We start from the raw sequence: 22,411 nt of genomic DNA, 5'->3' as shown, positions 1-22,411 counted from the left end.
CCAACCCAGGCAAAATTAGAATTCATGTGTGGACACATCGAAGGCCAAGCCGCGGAAAAGATGCGGGGTGTGGCAGTGACGTGTCGGACTTATCAGGAATTTGTTGGTGCATTCCTGCGGACCTACTGGTCAAAGGAAACGCAAGACAGGATTAAAGAGGAAATAATATTTTGTCCTGAACTGGAAGTGTCCGGACATAGGAGCGCAAACAAATTTCTTGATGATTTACTCAAGAAGAATCAATTTTTAGACAGTCCATATAGTAACGGAGAAATCATTAAATTTTGCTTTTCCAAATTGCCAGTTAGGTACCAACAGACACTTGTCGGCAAGTGTGGATCTGACATAGAAGCATTCAAGAGTCTATTGCGCGAACTCGAAGTAGTCTTTGATAAACAAGACGCAAGGGACAGGAAGAAGGGGCAAAGTAACAAATACCACCGGCCAGGAACAGAAGACGACAACAGATCGCATAATCGCACTGGTCAGTTAGGAAACCAGGGTTACGGAAGTCAAGGTTACGCTATTCAAGGTTATGGAAACCAAAGACACGGAAACCAGAACGTCAGGGAGCAGGGTCAATCTAGACAAGGAATCTGGGATAGGAGGAATAACGAACGGCAAAGCGACCGTAATTGGAGAGAGCGAAACCAAGGACAACAGTGGAACCAGGAGATTGAAACTAGACCCGCAAATCCTAATGCACGTCAGAGGAGGGGGAGCTTAACAAGGGATTGACGCCGGACTAGTGCGAACACAGGCCGCCGGAATTTCGCACGTAATCTCGGACCTGGCCAACTACGGATGATACATTACGAAGATTTATCAGAAATCCTGCTCGAGGAACATAAAGCAACTCCTCGACAAGATCGGCAGCCTCTTATCACAGTAGCAATAGCTGAAAAGAGTATGAATGCGATAATAGATAGTGGAAGCTACATAACAGCAATATCCGAGGCAGCATACAAGAGGTGCTCTCAGGAGATGGACTGGCCTGTCCTATCGGTTAAGAAAACCAAAATAAAAGGGGCATTAGCGGGTAAATGTACGGAGGTCACCCAACAAACAAGACTGGAATTCTCCTGCCAAGGACACAAAATAGAGTCTAACTTCTGGATCGTGCCAAATCTGGCGATCGACATGATAATAGGAACGGACTTCCTAAATGAACATGACGCGATAGTTGATCTAGGACGAGGTGAAGTGGTTTTGAGGAAAGGGAATCCCGTCCACATTAAGTTCGACGACCAGCTGATCCCAGCTCAACTACCGTCTAACTGTGTACGGATAAACTATGCGTGTCTGAAAGACAGAAAGGAAGAACAGGTCGACGTTGCGGGTAAGGGAGAGGACACGGATGAGAATGAAGTCGGAATAATGGGAGAAATAAAGGAGAAAATAGGAGAAAAAGTGGAAGCAATAAAGAATATAAGGAGCGACCACCGCAAAGAACTTCATAAATTACTAGTAGAACATGCGGAGGTCTTCCTTCCCAAGACAGGATCAATAAAGAACTTCCAATATGAATTTCGTGTTCGTCCGCACAACCAGTTTCGTGTGCCACCCTATCCAATCCCCTTGGCATATCGACAGAAAGTAGCAGCTGAAATTACGCGAATGCTGAGTGAAGGAATAATAGAACCTACGGCTTCAGCCTATAATAACCCGTTAAGAGAAGTCGAGAAGGCAGATGGTAGTATTCGTTTAGTCTTGGACTCGCGACAAATTAATACCATAATAGAACCCGAAACAGACAGACCGGAACGATTAGAGGAACTCTTACAAAACTTCCATGGAATATCAATCTTCTCATCAGTTGATCTAAAATCGAGTTTCTGGCAGATCGAGCTCCATCCAAATTGCAGACAGTACACAGCCTTTTTAGCATTTGGAAGATGTTACCGGTTTCGTCGTCTACCATTTGGTTTGAACGTTTCATCTGCCGCATTCATTCGGGGGCTGGACGGCATACTAAGCGATAATTTGAAACGTCATGTCACCAGCTATGTGGACGATTTGCTGATCGCGGAGAAATCTTGGGGAGAGCACAATGCGTTCCTCGGTGAACTCCTAGCGACATTCAAGGAATACGGAGTGACTATCAATATCGAAAAATCGAATTTTGGGACGTCCTCTGTGAAATTTCTAGGACATATCATCACGGGTGAGGGCATTGCGCCAAATCCCGAAAAGATCGAAGCGATTGAAAAGTTTCCCATTCCTACGACAAAGAAGCAGTTAAGGGGGTTCTTGGGGATCATAAATTTTTACAACCGCTTTATACATGTCAAAACTCAGAGCAGTCCTCGGTTGCATCAACTTACAGGAAAGAAGATTCCTTGGGAATGGGATGAGGCGGCCGAATCCGAATGGAAAGCATTAAAATTCGCATTATTACAAGCACCCATCCTATCACACCCTAATTTAGCAGAAGAGCTTTGCATAGTAACGGACAGTTCATACTCCGGTCTGGGTGTCATGGTGTTCCAAGACTATGTACATGAAGGAAACAGGGTGTGGAAGACAATTGCGTTTGCTAGCAGAGTACTAGCCAAGAGTGAGAGGAATTACTCAGTAACCGAGTTAGAGGCGCTGGCTATTGTATGGGCGTTTGAAAAATTCAGATACCTTCTGTTTGGTCGCAAGACGAGGGTCTACACAGACCACAAGGCGCTCGAGTTCTTGATGACTGCAAAGCTTAATCACAGGCGGCTCATTAGGTGGGCATCGTATCTACAGCAGTACAATTTTTCGATAGAATATATCCCCGGCAGTCAGAACATCATTGCAGACGCCTTATCACGGTCACCGATCGGATTTGAGCACAACATGGAAGAAGATCTGGAGGAAAATCACTACTGCCTTTACTATATGCAGAAAGTAGCCTTTGAAAATTTTATTACCTGTAGTATGCAGGACATCAAGAAGGAGCAAGACAAGGACCCTGCCCTAGTGTTATTGAAACAGAAATGGATAGACAGAAGACACGCCACCATCAGGCAGTTCTACCTCTTGCGGAAAGGCATAATTTTCCACCGAAATTAAACCAATGACACTGAATGGGGGGTATGCATCCCTGAACACCTAATAAACAAGGTTATATGGCATACTCACCTCAGCTATGGACACTTCGGACCACGCAAGTGCAATCTCAAGCTAAGGACCATGTGTTACTTTCGAAACATGGAGCGTCGAATTCGGAGGGTACTGTCGGTGTGTAAAGACTGCCAAAAGGCTAAGCACACCACTGTGAGCATGCAGGCACCATTATACCCAATCGTACCGACCAAATTAAGACAATTAGCAGCAACAGATTTGATGGGACCTTTGCCAAGAACAAGAAGAGGATATACTTACGTATTAGTGTTTGTTGAGCTAACGTCCAAATACGTTACCTTTACGCCACTGAAGAGGGCAACAGGACGAACTGTATCACGAGCCCTAATCCGGGATTTCCTACCACAGGGTGGTCATGTGAGTAGAATCATTTCTGATAACGGGCCCCAGTTTAAGTCAAAAACATGGAAGGAGACGTTGCGTCGATGTAAAATTGATCCCATTTTTATATCTTCACACCATCCGAGCTCGAATGCTGCAGAACGGGTTATTAAAGAACTCGGAAACTTGTGCCGGTTGTACTGTAACAAACAGCACACGACATGGGACGTTTTCCTTAAAGACTTCCAGGAGGTGATCAATGAGGCACCCCATGGGATAACAAAATTGGCACCCATTACAGTACTGAAAAACCGGATTCCTAAGGACTTGATAACCAAGGTCGTAAACTTCCCACCAAGGGCGCGAACGCAGCACCAAGCCATAGTGGATTTGGCTCTCAAGAGGATACGGGCTGCAGCAGAGGTCAGGAAGAGACGTGCCGACAGGGGAGCTCGTCTACGACACTTCCAAATTGGACAAAAGGTGCTCGTTAAGTCTTTCCGACTTTCGAACAAACAAAAAAATGAAATGCCAAAAATTCTATTCTGTTTACAACGGCCCGTACCGTATAAGGAGAGCAGCTCACCACAATGCTTATGAATTGGAGACGCTGAAAGGAAAGAAGTCCATAGGACTCCACCACATCTCTCACATAAAGGAGTTCGTAGAATAGTAGTAGTGTAAGAAGTGTACATAGTAGAATAGGCAAATATATGAACCTTTGTTCGGGGAACAATAATCGTTACATTAATAGATTAAGATTGCTAAAGTATTAACACGCTGCGTTGTCTTGCATAAGAATTTACTGCTGCTATCCTCTTTTTGTTTATGTTCGCGATCTCCAATGTCGATGGAGTAGGAGACACTACCTTTTCATGAGCAATGTTTTTGTCCTTTCCTATCTGGTGTCCATGTTGAGGGATAATGATGAGTGACGAGATGTTGCACAAACGGGCGCATACAAGAACGTGCTCTTAGAAGCGTTCTGAGAAGTCGTGATACGCTCCATAGCGGCCACAACCAGTTCGTGAATCGTTCATACCAATGCTTGCAGGCACGCGTCAGTGCACTGCAAGATTGTGCTATATTGCGCGATTTCGAGGATGAATATGGGCAGTATAGTTTTTTTTGCAGAGCTGCGCCAGCATCGTTGTCTTGCAAGTCGGGGTGATCCTGTGAGCGTTTGACTCCAATGGTGCCCTAGACGAGAGAAATGCGAGCATAAAGCCTACCGTGCCAATGTGCTGGTTGGGGATTTAGCGTGCTGCTCGTGACTGTCACAGATGAATAACCAGGGACTTATACTTGGATATTCGTGACATACTGTGTAGCTGGCGTGTGTTGGGCGACTGAATCCTCAACAGGAACCACCCCTGGCTTGGTCATATTACATTGCTTCTGGAAAGGTGTGCTTTGATCCCGAAAACCGCATCAGATAGAGAAGGAAGTTGCAACTATAAATTTATTGTCGTGTATAGCCATGGCTAACCCAGTCTCTGGACTTTCAGTGAGGCGTAGTGAGAACTCGGAGGCCATGTCGTACGGCGCGCACATCACTGTCGTCAATAGCGGCGAGCAGCGAGACATCTCAACGTAACAGGAATTATGTGAGAGTATTGTATATAAAAAAAAAAAAAGGTAATAATAATAATAATAGAGTACCATATTCTAGGATAAATTAAACTTTAGGATTTTTACAATAACTAGATTAATATTGTGGGGGTTTTCTACCACAAGTGTTGTGTTTGGCGCGCGCCTGTTGGGATGTTATTTTTCAGATCATGAAACCACAGACCCGAGATGGAGGGACGACCGGCGAGCGAACGTACAATAGTTGCATGTTCGAACGTACAATAGTTGCATGTTCTTTATAGCTCAGTAAAACTTCAGCCTGCATAATAATATAATTTATTTAGAAGACATAGAATGTAGATCGTTGGCATATGGTAGTTAATTCTTGAGCATGTCTACTGTCGATCTATATAATTAATAGTAATATTAGTACGGGCCCGCACATTTAGTTGTCCATCCATTACAAAGCATCAGTTATCACACACCATGTACAATACTGAGATCGGTCTCTACACATATATCAAAATAAATTATTTCCATGTCTAGATTAGATGTTATAATGATTGCCATAGATTAATAACTATAAAAGTAAAATAAGAGTGTCTGAAATGACAGACCATCAATGTTTCATTATGTAAATTTATTATAACATAAAAGGTCATGGGAAAAAGTTAGGCATAAGATTTTTGTAAGAATTGTGCAGATGACGAGGATCGTGGCAATGCGGAGGCCGGCCGGAGCGGGAACAAGAGGTCTACGGCTACCTGCAAGAAAAGAGCGTCAGCACCCCACCTGACGTGAAGGGCGAGAACATCCGGTCCACAGGCTGACGGTCACCCGGCCGCATACCTGAGGGATTACGCGGGACCCTCGCCAGGCCACAAGCGAAAGTGAGGCTGGCCGTTGACACTGACACGCGACCCACACGCGACAGCCTGCTAGCTCTCCGGACGCGGCAGCCGTTTGGAGGGATTCCCTGCGGCAGACCACGTTGTCGTGAGTACACGAAGAAGATCACATATCGTGTCAGAATCTGCGCCTCATGTGCCTCAGGACAGAAAGGGACGCTATATACTCACCTGTTTGGGTTTTTACAACTCACTAGCATTGGCCGATCTGCATACACAAAGCAGTATCGTGCCACACTAACAAATGTATGGTCTCATTTCTAACTTCTCCTCTCTTTTAGAGAGCAGTTTTAGCAATCGTCACTCCTAGTTCGATCCTGTATGGATGACCTCACACACTTGTGGAGTCACTCCACGTGCCATCATCCCTTGTCGAACTGCAATATTGGGAAATGTAAAGTACTGTCCAGCGAGAGAAGAGACCTAGACTAGTGATGTATCCCAACAAATAGACCTCAGAGACAATTAATCGACGTGAGGAGAGCCTATCACTGTGTCTTCCTACCGTACTGCCGTGATCATATGCGTGGGTCTGACTACAATCTCAACAGCGTACTGCAGACACTCCAGAACTCCCTACTGCTGTTGCCACAACGTAGCAACAACACCCGACGTTTAGCCTTATGTGATGTCAGTACTGTGTAATTAGTGAAGTGCTACGGATATTTCTAACAATGTGATTTAGTGCCTCATTCTCAGCACAGTCGTTAACTTTGTGCAATGTGCATGCACAATTTGATGCCCCATGAACCTTTTTTTTTTTTTCTTAAATTTCTTTCTCTAGTGTTGGTTTTATAATGTATGTTATACCTTGTATGTGTTTGTGTTTTACACTGTAATTCTTATTACAAATTACTGTATTGTTCTCCACACCATGTTTTTTTTGTATTTTGTATTTATTGTTGTGTGTATGTGAACAGTGTGCCTGAAGTCCCCATAAACTGAAGCAGATACCACCACTGTCATTGTGAATGGACCATCAGTTCAGGGAACATTTTGTAAAGGTTATTCTTGCTGCAGGGAGACAGAATGAATCGGAGGTTGTAATTAGATTCTGAAAGCTCACAAAGAGATTGTTAACTTAAATAGTATCATGTGTGAGTGAGTTCAGGTTAGTTTAATGATTAAAATTGTTGTAACATCTTGGGCATTTAATTGCGGAGCACTCCAACTCTGATTGTAAAGAATAAACTGCTCCATATTTGGCTCAAATGCCCGGGCCACATTTAGAGCGTGAATGTCTGCGTGAATCGGTGTTTGGAAGGGGCTCCCTGGGTATGGATGTGTGATGTGAGTGTTAGTGTTCCATATTAAGAAGGTGAAGTTGGCTACATCATAAATAATCCTCCCTCTATGAGCTGCATTTTTCAGTTGCAGTGATTTTCTTTATAGAGTGCGGCATGTGGAGCCAGTTGCGAGATTGTTCTTGGGCGATTGACTCACTACCTTGCTCCTAAGTGAGCCAACCGCTCACCAATTACAATCTAAAATGGCGTAGGGGCTATGAGAGGTGGCATGAGCCCCCTCTCATATTTCTATCTTACGACTCTCCTCTCTATTTGCATGCGGTGGAGGGCTGCTATTCCTTCACACGCGGACTTCCCACGCAGCGTCTCTCGTCACCCGGGTGGTCCGGTGACAGGCGGGTTAAGCCGACGTGTGTGAGGCAGTCGAGTGAATGCTTTGCAGACGCCGACATTGTCAAGAGACACGCCCGCTGGGGTGTGAAGTAGCGGCTGGGCTAGAGGTTCCGTTACTTCGGAGAAACTTAGCGAAAACACTTTCTGGCGGGCTACCAGCGAGGCGTGGGAATGACTTGTGTACCCTGGCAGTTGTGGCGGGAAAATTCCCGCACTTTCTGCAAAATAGTAACGGTGATTGGTTTGCTCAGGGCATAGCGCCGTGACGTAGCAAAATCAGCACAGAAATTGGCGCCAAGAATCTCCATTGGTGGAATGGTAGTGCTCCGGCAATGGAGTGGAATTTCCGCCGGTTTTCGAGTTGCTGATTGGAACGTTTAACCTCGGCCACTGTCGTGGGGGCGGAAATGTTCTGTGTTCGGCCTGTACGGGTGCTCTTGTGGGGAGTCGGCAGTCGCCTTTCGGTCGAGGACGTCGAAGCAACCAGCCCTCGCCTGCGGTACGCCAGATCGTGTTCTGGGAGATAAGAAGACCGTTTGGTAATGTACGTCCGCAGCACCGGCAGATAGGGATTTTCCTAGGTGACAATCAGAGCTCAGCAGAGCGCGCCTGTTCATCCTTTTCTAACTTTGTTCTGTTTCGAGTAGCAGCAATTACTGTTGGGTTAGCTGTGTGTCTCTCTTGAGATTTGAGTGGAAAGGAATTGGCTCCACATACCACCTCGTCTTAAACCTCACGATCTAGTTTAGGGACAACTTCACCTTTACAGTGTTTGTATGAATCTCCAAATTTGAGCCAATTTGATGTATTATATTTCCTGTGTTTCTTTTACTATTCAGTGTTTAGTCTTAATAAATCATATTGTTATTTTGGACAGAACTTTCATTCTGTTAATCGATAGAGCAACCCTATCATTCCTCACTATGCAAATGAAACCTTTGTTTATTTAACTTATTTATAAAATTAAATTATTGCAGGTGCCAAACTCTCTTCTACTCCACTGGCAGGGTTGATTAGAGTCAGTTCGCGTATTTTTTTTATCCTTGTGCAACAGCAAAAGTCGGAGTTAGAATAGGGGGGGCTTAGAGCATGATTTACATATGTGGATTCTAGTAGAATTTAGTGATAAATACACTGATAGCCCCGGCACCTCGCAATTTTTTCTTTTTTTGATCCATACTACCGCCGGCGGGTGTGGCCAAGCGGTTCTAGGCGCTTCAGTCTAGAACCGCGCGACCACTAACGTCGCAGGTTCTAATCCTGCCTCGGGTATGGATGTGTGTGATGCCTTTAGGTTAGTTAGGTTTAAGTTGTTCTAAGTCTAGGGGAAGATGACCTTAGATGTTATGTCCCATAGTGCTCAGAGCCATTTAAACCATTTTCCATACTACCACTTCTCAAAATAAGGAAAGCAAAGAGCTTGTAGAAGAAGAAATTTGTTTCACAATATTGAAAATAAAGGATATCTCATAGGCTCTTAAGGCATGCGTTTTAGAGCCCATGTTTACTTGGCATTTGTGCTTCTGTTATCGTGTACTTTCAGCCGTGCAAGTTTGCGCCATCCTTTTGATGCACCCTGTATATGCTATCGAATGACTTTGTTATGTCAGTGTAAATCAATGTGTGCCTTCAGTGTATTCGGCGATCTTAGAGTTATCAACATCGCACATTGAGAGTGAAGAACACGGTCGCCACTAAAATTCGCGTACGGCGTATACTGAACTGCCTTCCCACAGTCAACTGAATCACGTCGGAGACTCAAGTTTAACCTTGATTCTGCCCTATCCTGAGAGAGCGTTCGCACCGGCGGCGCATTGTGGCGTGGGAGCGGCGTGCGGTAAACGCTGCTGCCGCTTTTACTCCTGCCCATTCTGTTCCCTGCTTTTGTCCACAGTACGGATTCACGAAGGAGGCCGCGCGACGCTGAAAAGGCCTGCCTCCGCTGAGATCAACGCCGCATCGGTGTTAAAGCTTTCAAACGCCGCCGTAAGTAACAGGGCGTGTGCTGAGGCCTTGTTAGCGTAATGACGTCTTAATATACCTCGACACTTTCCGTCATACTCCTTTGTCCACTTTTGCTTTCTCTCCGTTTGCTGTTTCATCAGCTTGTGGCAACATCGACAGCGAACACGTCGAACATAAAGGCGGTTTTAGTAACGGAAAGATCCTCGCTTTGTCTTGTTGACGTGACAAAATTCATCTGGCAAAATCGAGGGAGTTTAGACCCACCGTTTGTACAATCATGTCAACAGGTTCTCGCAGACCACGTGGTTTCTCTGTTTTGTTTTAGGAGTAATTATAAAGTTATGGCTGTCACCTCGAAAAATTAAAAGTTACGTAATCAGTTATTCCTTTGTTCGCACGTACATCCCTGCAGCCCTGGTAGGAGTAGCATAACATGGTCAGTAACTGCGCAGAGGGCGCAGTAGTAATTTTGTGCCAACATAAAAATTCTTTATTTATAACTATGTAAATTGTGGGGTCACTGCCGACTAGTCACTTATAAGGTGCCTAAAGGATGCTGCGTTCTCGGAATGCTATACAACAATTCAATCAAAGCACAGTTTTACTGTATTTCTATTAAGCAGATTGACGAAACTTTGAATTTACAACGGTGTCGCAAGCGATGGCGACAAGCAAGCAATCAAAGTCCTTTGCTGTAAACAAAGTCCATGTAAGCAATTGATATGGACCAGACGTCACTGCTATCTTAGTGTTCTCCTAGTACTGTCCTAATACTGTCCAGCCGAGGCTGGCAGGGGCGGCGCTTGTATTCTCTTCGGTTAGAGGGCGCTCCTGTCGTGGTGCGGTCCCTGTCAGAGGGCTATTGGCTGACGTCGTCTCACCGTTTTCTTTGTTCTTGAAATCTTCGTCTTCGTGGCGGCGGCTTGTCGCTACAGAGGAACATTAAATTATACATTAGTGACAGTTATGCATAGAATAAAGGTGGTACAAACTTCAACGTGACGAAATAAATCTCGGGTGAACAGCCTGGTATGAGTGTACATAGGACACAATATTTCGGCAATCGACCACGGTACCATCATCAGGTGCGCTGATGAACTGACCTGCGGTGATTTTTTTTTTCCTTTATTGATTTTCAATTCCCCACGAACGGGGGCGGGCTGGCAGCAGCTTAGTACGCTGCTCTACAGCCTACAGACTTTTATTTGAAAGAACGGAAGAAGAAAAGAAACAAGAAAAAACAGTCAATAAGACAGTGACGTCAAGTGAAAAATGGCGGAAAAAGTGCGGAAAAAGTGCGGAAAGCCTTTTTTTTTATTTTTATTTATTTTTTTTTCCTCCTGCTGTGAGTCGGCGCCATGTATATATAGGACAATCCCCCTCCCGCTCCTCCCTCAGGCGCTTTCTATGAGTCGGTGCGGTCCGCGCCCCGCGCGTAGTCCAAGTACAGCTTCCGTTCTCCCGCCGTCTGGGCGCTGCGTCCTAGGTCTTCTCGTTCAGCGGGGTCGGCCGGCACCGTTCTCGTTATTCTTCCCTCCTCCCCCGAAGTCGGTACAGTCTGGGAAATATCCTTATTCTTCTTAATCCGGGTGATCGCGGGTTCCCACGCCTTGCTAGGGATGTAACCGCTGTCACGATTTAGTTGTGGCTCCCTTACTCTGATCTCTATGGCATCTTTGATGACACAGTCCCAGTATTTGAAAGTCGGTGTCAGGACTTTGGTTTGATCATAATCCATGCTGTGGAGTTCCTACAGGCAATTCTCAGCGATTGCCGACTTACTGGGCTGTTGCAGACTAGTGTGCCGTTGATGTTCTCGGCATCGGTCCTCAATGGTACGAATGGTCTGCCCTATGTATACAATACCGCTTTGGCAAGGTATGTGATAAACCCCTGATTTACATAGACCAAGGTTGTCCTTGACACTACCAAGAAGGCTCTTGGTTTTGCTTGGAGGACGGAAGATGGTGTTTACGTAAAGATGGTGTTTATGTAAAATGCGTCCAATTTTTCCGGATAAGGCCCCACAAAACGGTTACAAGGAAGGGAAAATTCTGAAGGCTCTACATCCCACACCTGCAGCACCGGCGGAAACTGAGGATGAACCTCAGGAGGAGTCGGCCTTGGCTATTATTCTGTTTTGTGGGGCCTTATCCGGAAAAATTGGACGCATTTTACGTAAACATCAAGTAAAAACCTCAATGCCCCCATCCCCTCACCCCCACCCCCATTATCATCTTAACTTACCTCCTGAAACGGTTCTCAGAAACTACTTCGACTTTCCTTGGATGGCGAGACCATTGCGTGGCATCTTTTTCGGAACGACGACGAGGTGATTTTCGAGGATGACTGTTCCTGAACAGCCAAAATGCAGACTTCTATAACCAAGGTATCCGTCAAGTCAACCATTGTTGAGATAAATGTGTCCCATTGTGAATGTGTAGAGATGGATTTCACTGTAGCACCTCGATTTTATCGAGGTGATAATTACAACGTCATGACCACCGCTCGTTCAAAGCCCACTCCACAAAAAGAATAGCTCTCTGAAACAGTGGGAAAACAGTCACCTAACTCCATTTCCGATAGGGGTCATACTTGGACAAAGACTATGTACTATTTACACATTTTATATTCTACATAATGCCAAAATGTAAAGTTCTTTTAGAACCAAATGACAAAGAGACTGTTGGTTGCTACAGTGTTTCACGCTTTACTTTCAGGAAAGAGACCCAGATGACTTTTTCGTTTTTCTATGCCAGTGGACAAGCCATTCCTTTGTAGAAGTCTGAATTCTGTTCAGGAAAATCGCACTGGGGAAAAGAGATCCTCAGTGATGAATATCTGGGAGGGCATTTACCTGATAACCGTAGAAAACCTCTCGTGAACGTTTGTCATAGCTGGGTGATTACAATAACTTTTAAGTTAATATGGGAACAACGGCGTCCCAGCCAAAAATCTCTAAATATGAATGAGTATGTATCTGTGTGTGTGTGTGTGTGTGTGTGTGTGTGTGTGTGTGTGTGTGTGTGTGAGTGTTTGTGTAGTAGTTCTCTTGCCAAATGCATTATTGTCTGTAACAGTTTATTTTCAATAACATGCGTAAAGATTGGTTGCAGAACAAACTTCGTTCAAATCGGAAGTCATTACTTCTTGATGAAATAGAACTTCTGGTTCCTCATTACTATAAAAGATTTGCATAATTATATTACTTGGACCAACAGCAGATATAATTAAAGTAATTCAGTTTAGGACAAACTGTTCCTTTGTGCACGGAACACGTCCATAATGTACATATGCATATTCCACCAGCTATCAATGTATGAAAGGTCATAGATAATAATTTCAGATGTAATTATTCCGTACACTTCTCTAAAACACGCCTCTGGCTCCGGAGTTGAGCGGTATGCATTGTTGTTGACACGTGAGTCCCTGTGTGTCGACAATGTACCACGCACAGAAATGAGTGTACATTTGAAGCACCTTGTTTCTGTGGGTTTCCCGATTTTTAGGTTAGTTCAAGACGTGCTGTTCCCAAAATACACGGTTAATGGAGCCACGAAATTGGGAGTGAGGCGTCGGGTTGTTGATAACTGCAAAAGGTTAGTCAAAAATCGTTTGAAAAAGTGGCTTCAAATACCTGAAAGCCGATAGCCAAAACTGGAAAAGCCGAGTTCAGAAATGAAGTTGTGATTTAGGAACTTTCATACACTTCTTTCACATTCGAGGAGTGCCACTACATTTTATCAGCTGCATACCTAAAACGTGATGTAGCATTGCTGCTTTCTGAAGAAATGGCTGCAAGAATCAGGCAGTCCGGTGAACGAGGCAGATAATTTTAAATTTAGAAATGAAGTCCAAATCAACTCCAGTTTATGCAACGATTTTAAAATAAATTTTGTGTTTGTCTTGGTGAATTCTGTACTTGTTTCTAAACATATTTATTTATTTACTTTTCTTTCATACTAAGAACTATTTTGCTACTTTCATTGCTTCATCACTTTTACTATTCTTTCAGTTCAAACTTTTACCTGTACCTTTACTTTTAACATGCTTCGCCAACACCATATTTATAGGCCCTAGGCACTAGCGGAATGCAGCAAACAAAATCTGGCTACGACAGGGTGCTCCCAAGCGGCACCTGTGGCGTTGTTTGTGCAATTCAGAACACAAGAGAGAAAACCACTCACCCGGCGGCCTCTGCGTCGGCGGCTTCTGCCTTGGCCTTCTCCTTGGCAGCCACGGCCGACACTTTGTACGACGACATCTGCAACACACGAGCACAGCAACGTTCAGCTTACCCTTTCACATTACCAGCCGACTACTATGAGGTCCCTGTTTAGCCTTATCGGTTCTGTTAGTCGTCCCAAATTCGTAGGTTTGGGAATTTTATATGGAATAATATGCGGATTATTGGACGATATAAAATGGAATGAACACACATGATATTACTACCTCCCCCAAAGAGATAATTTAAATGGCTCAAATGGCACTGAGCACTATGGGACTTAACATCTAAGGTCATCAGTCCCCTAGAACTACTTAAATCTTCACACACATCCATGCCCGAGGCAGGATTCGAGCCTGTGACCGTAGCAGGCGCGCGGTTCCGGACTGAAGCGCCTAGAACCGCTCGGCCACCGCGGCAGGCAGGTAATTTATAAAATGTTGTTATTCTTTCTTTTTATAATGCGTCTCTGTCGTTCCCTTTATAAACTGTTCGGCTTATTGTTGCAAAGATTATTGACTGTACAGGACACTGTAAATTAGAAACATATTGTATCTTAGGAAGTTCTGACGCACTCGCAAAATTGAGAGTGATGATGAGCTGACGTCGGAAAAGTTCGTGGAACAAAGATACCGTGGTAGCATGAACTTTACAGAAAAAAAGGAGAAATTTTTTCTCGCTGTTTATTTTATTCGTATATTTACCTATTTCAAATGACTGTCGGAAATGGCTCATACACCCAAATAAAAGTTTCAGAGGCGTCAGACAAAATTAAATTGTAGTTATTTTATACATAGGTCATGAGCATACTGAAATTTTTAAAATTAAACTCTGTGCACCCTTTTACTACAAATGCAAAGACATCGGACGTTGTGTCATTCAGAATTAAGCTTATCCATAAACTAATAAACTAAAGATCCAAGCAGGAAAAAGTAAAAGAAATTGTATACTTTATCACTAAGTACCCCTTTTACAAATTCTAATGAAACAATAAATACGTTAATAGATTTTATAGCTGTAGTAATTTAGAACCAATCGCAGTGAAAAGTAATCAACAATTATAAGGGCTTCGTATAATGTTTAAACCCTTTGTTTCCCACGTTTTATTCGCTCCAATAAAGAATACAAGATATCATTTTCAGCTCTACTACGCAAATCGGAGAGCGTATTAAATTTGACAGATTTTTCGTTTTCTTGGTCCCCGGGTTGCTTCAAAAACCTTCATCAAAACCCTTCATACGGTTTCAAAACACTAAAATTTCAACACGAATGAAAATAGAAAACTTGGAGGCAGTTTTAATTTACGCATCTAAACTGAAAGCCGGGCTTTCATTCACTTCTCAGTATGCTTCAAATCGAGATGGCGATAGCACGGAAACACAACGCGTTTTGGGTTTCCGTATTTCCACAGGATGGAGCACTGGCACCCACATTTAACAGCATTGCATAACAACGTGGTGCCACAGGGTGCCAGGGACGTGCTCATTGACGACCAACGTCGCATGATCTCGCTTTTGAAAATAAAAAACTTTGGAGTCATATGTATAAGTTAAATTCTACTTCAGGTTAATTTTTCTTCCGATGGTAAATTAGACATCAGTACAGTAAAGTTTTCGAATCATTACTGTGGATGCCTCTTGCAAGGTTACCGTTCGGTGTCTGATACGTACACCCTTACTCACTGCTGGTGCCGCATTCTTAACAACTGCCCAAATTGGTAAGGCAATGCGTGGGTTAGTTATTCCAATTTTTAATTTCGTGAAAGCGCCAACATTTTTTTAAGTTACTTTCTTGATTGTTACGAAAACAAGGCCCGGAACCTGAGCGTTCCGCGGAACGTAGTTTAAAGAAACGCAGCCGCAACGTATTGAACAGCAGTGCTACAGTCAACGTTCTGGGATGGATCCGCCTGCCAAGAGGACACTGCGCGAGCACACGGCTGCCACCTCGTCAACACCTCCCCCCTCCGCCCCCACCCCTGCGTCCAGGAGGGAGGGAACAATAGGAGAGCGTGCCCCTCGGTATCTGCTGACATGAACCCGACCGGGCACGCTTGGGACCAGTAGAAATTTGCAGCGCGTCATCTCAGGAATCTCCTTCGTTCAGTGGATGACGTCACAGAATGCCGAATTCCCACACTTCCGAACAGACTGCCTTTTTTGTTCACTGTATTCTTTCTATTTCAAATTAAAATTTTTTTTCGTAAGGATTCACTCTTTCATTCCCTGCTCCCCTTGAACCTATGCACACTAACTCAGGGGGTGCAAAACTTTTTACGAACTGTTTTCAGATGGACTGCTGTTTATGATGAAGTCTGCCAGGGTAAAAGGAAGTTTTTTTACAATTGCGAAAGTCATGCCTTCCTCTGTGTGGACAATTGATCTTGAAGCCGTCGGTTTCTTAGTGCAGACGTACCTCCTGCACGAAAGAAGTAACACTGGGAATCATAGTAAAGAGGAAAGACTCGATAATTTTGATGGTGGTCATGATGACCCGTATAGGCGTGTAAGTAGGTGCAGGAGAAAAATTTTAACTGCCCGATACTTAATGGATGCGAAGTTGCGAGAAATTGCATTAAAGCCGGAATGATGTTATGAACACTTAGTGAGAAGTGAATAATGGCCTCTACAGGAAGCCGTAAGGCGCGAGGCAGTTAACGCCCAGTCAGAACCGGCAATGAAACAGCACCGCACGCCCGTTAACGGAGGTGTTAACAGCGCAACGGACAAGGCGGTGCCACTGCTGCGGCTGTAATCTCGCTGAGCACTTATCCTTTCATTTCCAGCGTCTAGGAGATGTAAGACGTCCATCCAAACAGAGAAAGTCGCGAGACAAATTGTAAAGTAAAGAAACTTTAATATTCAGTAGCCTAGGATTGAATACTGTACAGCATTCTAAAGAACCATACACTTGTATTCAAGAATAACAAGTAGTTTTAAATAAATAATTATGGAATTTATAGAACATGGGTATTTCAGATAGAACAGCTTATAGGGAAAGCTGGGACAGATACAAAACTAACATCGAATGTGATCTACATCGTGCACAAACGTTAATATTAAGGAACCAAACTGCAAAGGAAACATGCCTTAATCAATGTAACAATACGGGAAATTTGCTTGAAACATTATAGAGATATACCGATGAAAGCTGGAGGAATAAATGCAGATCCAGACATTGGAGAATAAGGCAGTTTTGAATGAGGCGACATGCGAAAAATTCGATGTAATTCTCAAAATAAACAAACATAGAAACGCTCCCGGAGAGGATGTCATGAATATTGAATTAATTAGTATGTTCCACTGGAAATTAAATATGGGATGTTGGACATGTTCAGTGTCTGCTAGAGCACATTTACAGTACTGGAGTACCAAAGTACATGTCAATAAAACACTTTAATACGAATTCTTCAGTAAAAGTCGATACCGAACAAAGACGCAACGAGAACGAAGTGTTAGTAAATCAGGGAATGACTCAGAAAAACGCAATGTCACCAGTACTTATGCACAGTACGCGGTACTCTGAACAGTAATTTTGATGTCGAGAATGTAATTTCAAGTACTCTTTCATTGGATGCTTACCAGTTTTTTAGCTGTTCAGAAAACAATCTGCTATTAATAGTGAATAGACCTGAGAAAACGCAGCCGAATTTTTTGACCTGAAAATATTAGTAAATTTGCGATAGTCATTCGACACTGTTCACTGGCAACGAACTTTCGAAATTCTGAAGTAGGCAAAGAAAAAAATACATCTGTTGTTGTCTGCAACTTGTACAGTAAAAAAATGCCTACATAATGTCGAGGAGCATAAAACTGAAGCAGTAGTTTAGAACAGACGCTGGATTTCAGCCTATCGTTGATGTTAATGAACCTGAACACTGAGTGAGATTTGAAGGAAACCAAGGAGAAATCTTGAAAGCAAAATGAAGTTCAGGGGGAAAAAATAAAAAAATTTCATATTTGCCGAAGGCATCGTAATTCTGCCTCAGACGGGAGAAATCTTTGAGGAGCAGTTACACGGAATGGCTAGCACCTTAAAACAGACTGTAAAATGAACATCAATAAAAGTTCTCATTATGAGTGCCGCGATGGTACTGCCAACTCTTGGCTTCTTCCTACTCCTACTGCTTCTTCGCGTAACTTCGCTGTTTTCTGAGGACCGGGTAATAAATGGCAGTGCCGAAAATGAAGTACAGACATATTTGTATGACTAATTCCACAAGTATCTCATTTCGATCGTTAGAACTATGTTTATGGTGCCATTTCTTCTGAGCTGTGAGTTGTACAATCACAATCTTGCAGGTGCTTTCAGTAGTGCATGTGGACACTCAGTAGCGCCGGCGGGATGGCCGAGCGGTTCTAGGCGCTGCAGTCTGGAACCGCGCGACCGTGACGGTGGCAGGTTCGAATCCTGCTTCGGGCATGGATGCGTGCTATGTCCTTTGGTTAGTTAGGTTTAAGTAGTTCTAAGTTCTAGGGGACTGATGACCTCAGAAGTTAAGTCCCATAGTGCTCAGAGCCATTTGAACCATTTAAACTCAGTACACATGTGGACACTGTAAATTGAGTTGCGAACAGAGTAGTGTCGGATGCTGAAGCTTTACTGTATGAATAGCGGAAATGTAGTTACCGATAAACTTTCTTCCTTTCGTCATTTTGCGGGTGGTGTCCGCTAGGAAACGTTTTGTAAAGGTTTGAAATTACGTGCAATGTTTCTTGGTAGTCACTGAGTGCTCTCCATCTCAAATGCAGGATGAACGTAGTCTGGATAATTTGGCCACCGTGGGTCTCAAGACATACACATAATCTAATATCATTCTGCGTTAAACCTTTAATGTAAGATTATACCTCTTGATGAGTAGATTATGCTGAATTTTAAATTTTTAAAATCGGTCAATAATTTTATAAAAATTAGTTGCCCCTCGTTAGATACGCAACCTGCAACTGGAACGGTACACCACTAACCAGAAAATGTTCATGATGATAGTGATAATGCTGCTCATTATTGATGTTGTTGTGGTCTTCAGTCCAGAGACTGGTTTGATGCAGCTCTCCATGCTACTCTATCCTGTGCAAGGTTCTTGATCTCCCAGTACCAACTGCAACCTACATCCTTCTGAATCTGTTTATTGTATTCATCTCTTGGTCTCCCTCTACGATTTTTACCCTCCACGCTGCCCTCCAATACTAAATTGGTGATCCCCTGATGACTCAGAATATGCCCTACCAACCGATCCCTTCTTCAAGTTGTGCCACAAACTCCTCTTCTCCCCAATCCTATTCAGTACCTCCTCACTAGTTATGTGATCTACCCATCTAATCTTCAGCATTCTTCTGTAGCAGCACATTTCGAAAGCCTCTGTTCTCTTCTTGTCTAAACTATTTATCGTCCACGTTTCACTTCCATACATGGCTACACTCCATACAAATACTTTCAGAAAAGACTTCCTGACACTTAAATCTATACTCGATGTTAACAAAATTCTCTTATTCAGAAACGCTTTCCTTGCCATTGCTAGTCTACATTTTATATCCTCTCTACTTCGACCGTCATCAGTTATTTTGCTCCCCAAACAGCAAAACTCGTTTACTACTTTAAGCGTCTTATTTCCTAATCTAATTCCCGCAGCATCACCCGATTTAATTCGGCTACATTCCATTATCCTCGTTTTGCATTTGTTGATGTTCATCTTATATCTTCCTTTCAAGACACTGTCCATTTAGTTCAGCTGCTCTTCCAGGTCCTTTGCTGTCGCTGACAGAATTACAATGTCATCGGCGAACCTCAAAGTTTTTATTTCTTCTCCATGGATCCCGCCTCGCAGGTCACAACGAACCCCAATGAAAAAAGAAGCCCCTAACCCAAAGAAAAGGAAAACTAAGCACCAAATATGATGTTGTCCCCACCTCATTCCCCAATGAAAAATCTAAGAAGGCAAGCCCAAACCCAAAAATAAAACTAAAAGAAAGATCCAAGTCATATCACCAAAAAACGAGTATGTTCTGCAATGGCTTGAGCTTGTTCTACTTTTGCTTCTGCTATAGCTTGAGCTTGTTCTAGTTTTGCTTCTGCTCTAGCTTGAGCTTGTTCTACTTTGGATTCGTCAAACCTTTTATTTAACAATTGTAATATTAATCCAAGGTCAACTGGAGCTGAAAACTCTGTACGTTCCTCAGACTATGTGTTCTAGGCACCTCTGGGACATATAAACTATCATTATTACTAAGGACACACGAATCATCAGTCACTGCAATATTACTAGGAACAAAACTAGTTTCAACCGATTCCATAGTATTATTACCTTCAATCTCTTCCAATCGACCAACATCACTCGATAATTCAGTGGGTTCACCCGTCGACGAAGTGTCATTGGCAGATCTCAATAAGTAGTTACTCTTCATGGTTCTAACTTTAACCTCGCAGTCTACCCATTTTTCTTTTGTTTCCTTTACTGCTTGCTCAATATACCGATTGAATCCTGTCTCGCTCCCTTCCCAACCACTGCTTCCCTTTCATGATCCTCGATTCTTATAACTGCCACCTGGTATCTGTTCAATTTGTAAATAGCCTTTCGCTCCCTGTATTTTATCCCTTCCACCTTCAGAATTTAAAAGAGAGTATTCCTGTCATAAAAACAAAAGTACAGAATGAAGTGGAGGTATCACGTTCACTTTGTGGAAGACTGTATGATCACCAAGATCATTTTGTAATAAGTCCGCAGTTCGTTGTCTAGCGGCTAGCGTTGCTGCCTCTCGATCATGGGGTCCCGGGTTCGATTCCCGGCCGGGTTGGAGATTTTTCTCTGCCCGGAGACTGGGTGTTCGTGTTGTCTTCATCATTTCATCATTATCATTATCACCCGTGAAAGTGGCAAAATTCCACTGTGAAAAAATTGGGACTTTATACGGGCGCTGATGACCGCGCAGTTGAGCGCCCCACAAACCGAACATTATCAACTTTGCAATACACTCGCACAGGAAAGCGAAATACAGACCACCTGTCACAGAGGTGGCGTGAACAGATTTGAGGCAAATAAGGCCAGTAGGTGTAATTCTTGATATAGAGGATGATGATGATGATTACTACTGTGACATGTTCTTAACCTCGCAGGGACGCACATCCACTACAACAATTCAGTATAAGATAGTCCGCAATATTACCACCAGTTATTTGTATAAAAAGAGCATGTCGATCGCTGGAATTCGAGTATCACAGTCCCATGCCAGATGTGTAAAACTCAGTTTCGTCTGTTATCCTTTAGATAAAATGAACAGAATGATTTGTACAGTTTAGGCGAAACTAGGCAGATATAGAACTAAAGCACTCTGCAATTAAGACTAAATATTTATACACTGTTATGAAATTCAGCCTGCATACATATCTACTGACCATTACGTTAAATAAACCAAACTTGGCGACTCTGGCAATCAAAATAAACTTGTGAAATATTTAAGTAGAATATTTTCCATCCAGGCGCCATTGTGACGAAAGTGTTAGGATTCCTCTAAACAAGGCAAATAAGAAGAGATATAAAGCTACTGATACATATGCGCTATCAAAGAAGATTATAACTGATGGTCCGTCTGCATCAAGTTGCCACACTTAAATAATTACTGTACAGGCTTGGTTGCACAATCAATTTATATGATATCATTTACGCATCTAAATAATTAAAATAAATCGTGCTTCACAGCTTTAAAAATGTACGTTTTGTTGTAACAAGTACCTAAAGCTGCTAAAATGTTTTATTTTTTTCCTTTTACAACTTTTTTCAAACTTGAGGTCATGATTATGTTATGTTGACTGTTAGAGATCAAAGAGTATCTCTATTGAAGAGGATTAAAACGGACTGTTGCTTATTTTTAAGTAACCATCCACGCGAAGAGAAGGTCGTCTAAATCACAACAGCACCTCTCAGTGCTTCACACTTTACACAATAGGTGTTGTGCCCTAGAAACTCATCCGTTCAAATCAACCACGATTGACTTCTTATCCTTTGTAATCATCCCGAATTTCTTTGTCGCAGAGTTCAAAATATAAGTGTAGTTAAAAACTCACTTCTCCTTTGGTTTAAACAGCTGCTCGGTAGAGAACAGCCATATTGTCAGTCGGCAGTGTTTACAATATTTTGGCGGTAGCAGAGGCGGTTATGAGCTCAGCATCTCTTCTTGTGTCTTATCTGTACTCTTTACAATGTTATCGCCTGTGGACAACAACAACGATAACGTAAGTATGCAAAAAGCTCGTCATAAAAAAGATTTCCAGTGATGAGGTCTCCCCAAATGTGCGAAAGATGGGCCAAGCGCACACATTACGCATTACTAGCAAAACACGCGGGCGTAACAAACAGCAGGAATACCCGTGGGGTGAGAGCTGAGGACAGCGCATGTCGCCAGCATCAAACTTAAACAGTCTCGTCACTTATGTGTCACTACCTGCATTCTGAGTTAAGATTGATACTTTAATATTACACTTATTTGCCCCATTTTTACCCAGCATAAGTGTGCTAGATAAATTCGATAATGCGGGAGAGCGTTGCCAGTCAGTCGGTAAGATTTATGTACAGCAGTATGAGTAATTATCTCTGTTTACGCCGTAGTGTTAGTGCTGAAGACGTGCAAGATGACTAGGCTACGATTACTAATTTAGTTGCGAAAAGTGAG

The 22,411-nt window shown here is 43.1% G+C and overlaps 1 protein-coding gene across 1 annotated transcript in view; it reads right to left on the bottom strand.

Annotated features, from left to right (window-relative positions):
* LOC126202956 (vesicular glutamate transporter 2-like) overlaps positions 1-22,411 on the bottom strand; it is a 313,828-nt gene that overhangs the window by 170,442 nt on the left and 120,975 nt on the right. The window contains exon 2 of the mRNA XM_049937075.1: positions 13,711-13,787. Within this exon, the coding sequence (XP_049793032.1) occupies positions 13,711-13,787 (77 nt within the window). The remainder of the gene's footprint in view (positions 1-13,710; positions 13,788-22,411) is intronic.

Source organism: Schistocerca nitens, chromosome 9 (assembly GCF_023898315.1).
Source record: "Schistocerca nitens isolate TAMUIC-IGC-003100 chromosome 9, iqSchNite1.1, whole genome shotgun sequence".
Classification (NCBI taxonomy): Eukaryota; Metazoa; Arthropoda; class Insecta; order Orthoptera; family Acrididae; genus Schistocerca; species Schistocerca nitens.
This window is presented reverse-complemented; position numbering and strand designations above follow the sequence as displayed.